At 32.7% G+C, this 7,663-nt stretch overlaps 1 protein-coding gene across 3 annotated transcripts in view; it reads right to left on the reverse strand.

The window, feature by feature from the left end:
• Positions 1 to 7,663, reverse strand: part of LOC106874384 (glutamate receptor ionotropic, kainate 2) — a 1,088,700-nt gene that overhangs the window by 346,589 nt on the left and 734,448 nt on the right. For all 3 annotated transcript variants that reach the window (XM_014922100.2, XM_014922098.2, XM_052965681.1), the window contains exon 6: positions 7,165 to 7,218. In XM_014922100.2, the coding sequence (XP_014777586.2) occupies positions 7,165 to 7,218 (54 nt within the window). The remainder of the gene's footprint in view (positions 1 to 7,164; positions 7,219 to 7,663) is intronic.

The following is a 7,663-nucleotide window of genomic DNA, read 5'->3' on the forward strand; positions in this document are numbered from 1 at the left end:
ATATATATATATATATATACACACACACACATATATGTATATATGTATGTAACGTATATACACATTCATATACATGACTATCTAGTTCTTTATGTCTTCATATGTATGCATATATTGAGAGAGGGATAGATACAAATAGATAGATTGATAGATACATAGACAAAAAGAGGGAGAGACAGTGACTGCGAGAAAAGAACAGAGGAGGAAAGGATACGGGAAAGGAAAGTATAGCGAGTGAAATATAGCTATGTTTGAACAGTTTTTAATAAGGTTGGCAGTGCATTATGTTAATATGCAGTTACGTTTTCTGTCTGTACGTGCTTATTCAAATTTCGACTATAATTCAAACATGGCGGGTTAAGACAGAATTTACAATACGGAGGTATTCGCTGCGTGGTATCTCATCATACAAAATAAATTATATGCTTTTCTAATTGCATATGCATAGGATGGTGCACTTAAGATATGAAGAACCGAAGACAAAGCTGTATAGTTGACAAGTTGCTTCGAACTCATCTTATTGTTATTGAAATTTTGTAGTTGGAACAACTATGGAAGAAAGTCACATGATAATACAATGCATTCAATACCCGTCATCAATTTCTGTCTCTATGTGAGTGCGTATGTGTTCGTATGTGCGCTAGAATGTAATGTGTGTTTATATATATATATATATATATATATAATACATAACACATTTCCAGTACAAACACACACGAGCACAAAGTCACAGACACACACACACACACACACACACATATGTATATATATACATACATATAATCATAAGCATATATATCATACACCAAGTTATATACGAGTATACATATGATGTGTGTTCTAGAAGTAGTTTTCAAGATTTTAATCGGGAAATGTTTCGATTCAAGAATGATCATAGACTTTCTTCAAATATAGAAATCAAGAGCTGAAATATATCTGCACCAACCTGTTCATGTCAGCGGGCTCGAACTGTACGTCAGCCCACATTGATTGAATGAGGTAAACCTCGCCCAATGGATGTTCATCTGTGACTAGTTACAGAAACGCGAAGGAAATGTTCCTTTTCTAAAGGGATTAGTGACAGGGGATGAAAATGGATCGTCGAAAACAATGTGAAGTGCAAAATATCATAAGGAAATGGTGGTGAACCACAACCAGCAAGCTCCGAAACAAGCCTTCTCCTGGACAAGGTTATGCTTTCAATTTTGTGTGATTGGAAGGGCGTTGTCCTTTACGAGTTACTTTCTACGGTCCAGACCATCAATTCGGATGCCTACTGTAATCGCTGAACAAATTAAACACAGCGATCCACCACTATTCTGTTGTACTTGCTAATTGTAAATACATTGTTATCATCATGAAAATGCCAGACCGCGCACTTCTTTGCAGATATGGTAATCTTGTGTTTAAAGCTTGTGCCTTATTTTAGCTTAAAAACCTGAACAGAGATTTTGGTTAGCCTTATCGTTCGGTTGAATGATGATTGTGGCTCTGTATCACATGTACAGTATTCATTATTTCTTGTCTTTGGAAAGTGGCCGTATTCGACATCGATTCAAATCAATTTAAAAACAAAGAAGACAAAGGATTGCCAAATATATTTATGCTTTGTTAGGGAGAAGTCATATATCAAGTTGACCAGAACGGGAACCGAACATGGGTCAACTTAGTTGCGAGGTGATTTTAAGTTCTGTGCCAACTTAATGTCATGTGCGATAGTTATGAAATAATTCGCTGTCGGTTTCTGTAATATACGCATTTTAAACTCATAGAGATGTCGAAAGAAAACATAATTTCGGTTGTTCAGTAAAATTTAAAAGCTTTCACAGTCTCAGACTCAACCATATATCAGCATGATTGAAAACTGAAACAAATCTTGAATATTCCAAAAAAGCTGTTCATGATCCAGATTTACAAGTTTGTGTATATAAAAGTAAAAATATTATGAAGAATAACCTGGTGCAGAGAAGATACATTTTGACTAGAAAAAACTCGGGATAGCAGCACGCGTTCAGGAAATATATAACGTAAGATGTAAAGAAATAGTAATGCCTAGCTAAAAATATGTCTATAACGGTTGATATTTTGTTGAGGTAACCATTAAGTAGTTACATACATAGAAACTTACACATACTCACACTACTCTCTTCCCCTTTTCTCCCATCATATACCTGCATATATCCAGGTATGGATACATGTGTATATATATATATATATATATATATATATATATATATATATATATATGCACACACATATATACCTGTATTTGTACAGACATACCTACATACGTGCGCATACACACACATATAGTATAATATAAAAGAAAGGAAAAATAATGTCAAATAAGACGAAGGAGTCGAAAAGAAGATTTGAGTGAAGACGTTAGGACCTCAACCAACAGTTTTCTCCGATGTAACATTTTAAAGTAAGATGTAGTCTATGTTTTACTAAAATATTTCTTAAATTTCCGTGACTGTAACAAATACGAACAATTGACAGCGATGAATGCTGCATATCAAGCTGTGACTGTTCACAACATTTAAGGTATCAGGCTTTAAGTAAAGAGACTTAAATATTTCGCTGAATCCAGTAAATAGATTTTGTTGTCGAGGGAACTAATAATTGAGGACAGCAAGGTTCATTCCATGTAACAATATCTTCAATACTAATATTCCCTACTAAATGTCAGTATACCAGCCACCATATTTCCACAACTGCCTGATCGGCTAATCGTATATTGATAAGGTATACAATGTCGATATTGAAGGTGCCAATTTTAAACTATTGAGTGATATAAATAATTTTGACAGAAAGCTTAACTTGTTGACAAAATATACTAACTTCCAAAAATAAAATTAGTTTTATTTCATATTTGTTAAAATTTAACCCGTCTAGATGCATTTATGACGTTAACAGAATCTCAAACAGTCAATGTCTGAAAGACTTATATTTGACTGTCGTTAATGTAGAGCCACTGGAGTACAAAATACATATCAATTGTAGAAGTGGCGTCAAAACCTTTAGCTACTCTTAATGTGTTACAACATTAGCGTAACTTTTCTATTCCTTTATTTGACAAGGAGCCTCCACGTATAAAAATCCTACTCTCGTTGCTGTAAAACGAGAACAGAAGTATCTGGTTGTGCATTAATTTGTTTGGAGTATAAACCTGTTGCTCGTCAGTTTTAGTGTCATCTTGAGAGTGAAAAACCTTTGTCACCTTGAAAAAATTCGCATCAAGCATCATAGGTTTTTAATTCAGTGACATTCATGTTTATTGGAAATAATAAATTTTTGTGTTCTAATCCAGTGACATATTAACTTGTTCAGGTGTAATCGTCATGAAACATTATCATAATTCAAAGTATGACTTCAATAATTTTGGGGAAAAGGAATTATTAATAAACATAAATTCTGTCAAATTTAAAGCGAAGATGAAAGTGAAGAATGTAATCCTACCGAAACTATACTTCAAAACAAACAAACAAACAAAAGAAAAAAAAAAGAAAGTAAAAAGTAAAACAAAACGAAAAAGATAGGAAGCAAGAAAGGAAAAACCAAAAATTACTATCACGGGTAAAGTGTCTTTGATCAATGGTATGCCTGCTGATCATGGATTACTTGCGGCTAAAGACAAAAGTAGGTCTTACACACAAAAACATGGCATGCGTTTAATAGCTAGAGGTGTTTGTCTTTTTAGATTTTAAAATATCTGAATAAAATAATCAATCGCATATATTAAGGTTTTGTTAAATATTCATACATAGAAAGATATCAAAAATATAAAATAATTGTATAAGATAATTATGTCGTAGTGCATAATAGCATGCTCTGTTATGAATCAGGAGAATTAATAGTTGGTTTTGTTGATATAATATCTTTCTCTATCAAACCATATCCTCTTCAAATATATACAGCTAACGTAGAATATTTTCAAAAGTTTAAATTTTAGTGATATATGTATATATATATCAAAGGTGCTAGGCGTTAATATGCATAACACTCACAATCGCAACCAGGCATGTATGTGTTTACATACGTATATACATGTATATGCATGCACATATATGTGTGTGCGTGTATATATATATATATATATATATATATATATATATATATGTATGTATAAACAACTAGGTGTAATGTGATACCGTAAAGGAAAAATTCAATCGGCAATAAGTGTGACTTCGGATTCTGATGTACCAACATTGCTAGACATAATAGTTAAAATGCTCTTAATGCTATAGGGGGACCGCATAATATACACACATGCTGACAGGGGAGGTAACCGGGCCATGACCGCTTCGTGGAACCCCAGATTATATCTAGTTTTGTCTATGATTTTAAACATCGTCAGCTCGGACGGTGCATGATCGGCTAATTTTTTCTGCCACATATATGTATTTACCATAAAAATTCGTAGATGATTTAGCGAAATACTAATGCAAATACTAAATATTAATGTAAAAAGCCAGCTGCAATGTGATAGCATAAAAGGGACAATTCAATCGTCACTAAGTAAGGCTTAGGATGCCGGAGTACCTACATTGCTAGAAACAAACGTTAACATTGTCTTAATGTTGTAGGAGGAACGCAAAATGTACGACTAGAATGTACTAGATCTATACCGGAGATACTCGCAGCGGTCACAAGGCGTTGGCTTCCCCTGTCAGCATGTGCGTACAGTCTGAATGACTGTGTATAGTGAACCAGCAAACTATCTCGCTTAAGAGAAGATTCGAAGTAATTTCTATTTGACGAGGCACAAGAGCTTTTCTCTTGACATATTTTCAAATGATTGTCCATATAAAGATTAGAACTCTTGACTAGGATACAGAAAGATAACGAGGAGTAGCCTCGCACAGTAACATATGTCACTCATAAGGAAGCAAATTCTCCTTCATCCAAGCGGTTCTCTGTAAAAGTCAATGGTTTTTAAAAGTTCCCAAACACTAGCTGCTTTTACCAATGGGAAACACGTTTGCGAAAAATCATTAAGAACCTTTCTTTCACGTGGCATGCAGCTGCTAACTCACTCAGGACGAACATTTAAATGGTTTTTCACGTGCTTTATGTGCTTAAAACGTTTGCGTCATGAAAGTTTGGGCACCTATCTGTCAACAGAGGCGGAGACGTCTATTTACATGAATGGAAAATAAAATCTTATTTTCATGTGTATCTAGTTTGAATACATGTGACTGTGTGTGTGTCTTTGTGTCTGTGTGTGAGAGGGTATAAGTGCATATTTGCGTGTGTTACTGTTTAGCTAACGCAAGCATTCTTTAAGATAAAGCACCTTATTACATATCACATGATTTATAATCAGGATACCATGTCGATACGCTTGATTTCTTGGTAGGTCTAACATTAGTAAACACGGCGAAAGATCTGACATTAAGCTAATATATGCTTGTATTTTCCATAACTTGGTATCTTTCAATACAATCTGTGTGAAATGAGATGAACAGAAGCTGTGGAAAAATGTCGACTGGCCTGCACTTGTAAGTTTAAATTCCAGGCTCGTCAGAAAGTGTGTCAGTGTCTATGGAATTCTCAAGGCCTTACATTAGAATTTGAATAACTGTCGAAAGTGACGGAGAGCCATTTATATTTTTTTATATTTTTACGATAATGCAAATGCTGCTAAGCTCATCATTCCAGACATGTTTGCTAGTTTATTCGATGACAGCTTGTCAAAACAGAAAATGAAGAATGTGAATTTCATGCATTCAAACTTAGGGGTGGTCATTTTGAAATTGTTTCGCACATCATTTCGAATATTTCAATACTGTGAAGATTGATGAGCTCCCATTAGCCGTTTTACTTTCATAGTTTCGTACCTTTAGTTTCAATATACATCGTTTGTGTATACATTCTATGGAATATACTAAAATTTTATAGATGTTCATCTAGAAAACATTCGGTTATTTAAACAGCAGTGCAATTTATAATTAAAGGAAATTACAGACAATATATAATTAAACGAAACTACAACAACAAAAGTACATCTGTAAAAAATCATTTTAATTATTTTTGAAACTTTCATTAACCTTTTTGTTAGTAATTACATTATCTAATCTACTTCATCGACAAGCTGTTGCCACGCTATTATACCATCTACAGCATCATATCTGAATCAATCAGCATTTAAGATTGATCGCTGTTTTATGTACGTTTCCATATTTTTAATCACTACTCCATCAAACAGTACCAGGTGCTCACTCTACGCTATAAGAACGTAATTTAATTAAGACCTCTTGTCCGGCCTCACATCTACTATAAGATGTTGAATTATATAGCTAAATAACGTCGAGTAATTCTGCATATTTCTCAATATGCCAAATGGCATTTACAAACAGATAATTCCATGGTATGGCCATACGCACGTTAAACTATAGTATTATTGGCATAGATATAAATGAGTGGTACATAAATGTTTTGTCACTGCATGGATTCGGATTCAACGGAATGCGAGATATGTTGGCCAACTATATTTTATCATCGTCTCGGGTTTTCCAAAGGCTTTTGAGTGATGGTTAGCAGATGGAAAATATGGTGGATGGTCGGTCTGCATCTTGACTGGTAGACTTAATCGGCTTAAAACCATTGTGTCCTTTGTTTATACCTTTAGCTTAGTTCAGTCTGGTGCAAACATTTAGGTATACATACACGTGTATGTATACCTAAATGTTTGCACCAGACTGAACTAAGTATATAAGTATATATATATATATATATATATATATATATATATATATATATATATATATATATATATATATATATATATATACATACACAAACGCACAGACTTATTTATATGTATGTATATTATATATTTTGTATATATCATATATATATTATATTATTTATATTTTATCAATATGCATTGTAAACATACATCCAATATGTATGTTATATTATAGATATATTTATGTAATACGCACACTCACACACACACACACTTACACACATATGACAATATGTACTGAAATATTTTCTTAATATACAACGATAGAGTGTTTTCACATCATAGTGACAAGCTACGAGAGTTTAGCTAAGAACATTGTAATCTTTAGTGAAGAATGTCTGAAATAATTACATTGAATGCATTATCTCTTATAAATTCACAATGACAGTAAATATTGTAAATTTACTTACAAGAGTGGTAAACAAGTAATGAAAATATTCTGTTGTCATGTTTAATTCCAACGCCTGTAATAAGAAAAAGCAAAAGAGATATATTTATCATTTAAGAGAGATTGTATACAAAAGTACAGAATAAAAATAATGATTAATCCAACAAGGTATGTGCAAAACAGTTAACTCACCTTGCACGAATAATTCACTAAACATCTCTAAAATCATGACTATCATTTAAAAATGTAACGACCTGCACCATTAATGCTTCCAGGTACTCTAAAGAAAAGTAATATCATTGGAGCAGTTATAACTTTAATTATATCTACTCTGGCTAAACATGCCTTCTACAGGTTAAACAATAACTAAAATAGTAAAAGAATATAATAAATATTGTAAAGAATATAATAAATATTGTAAAGAATAAAATAGATATTGTAAAATAAATATTGATGTTAAAATGGATCAAAACACAAATGAGTGAGAAGAAAAAAAAACTTAAAAACACTGGAACTATCTT

This window comes from Octopus bimaculoides, chromosome 2, assembly GCF_001194135.2.
Source record: "Octopus bimaculoides isolate UCB-OBI-ISO-001 chromosome 2, ASM119413v2, whole genome shotgun sequence".
Lineage (NCBI taxonomy): Eukaryota > Metazoa > Mollusca > Cephalopoda > Octopoda > Octopodidae > Octopus > Octopus bimaculoides.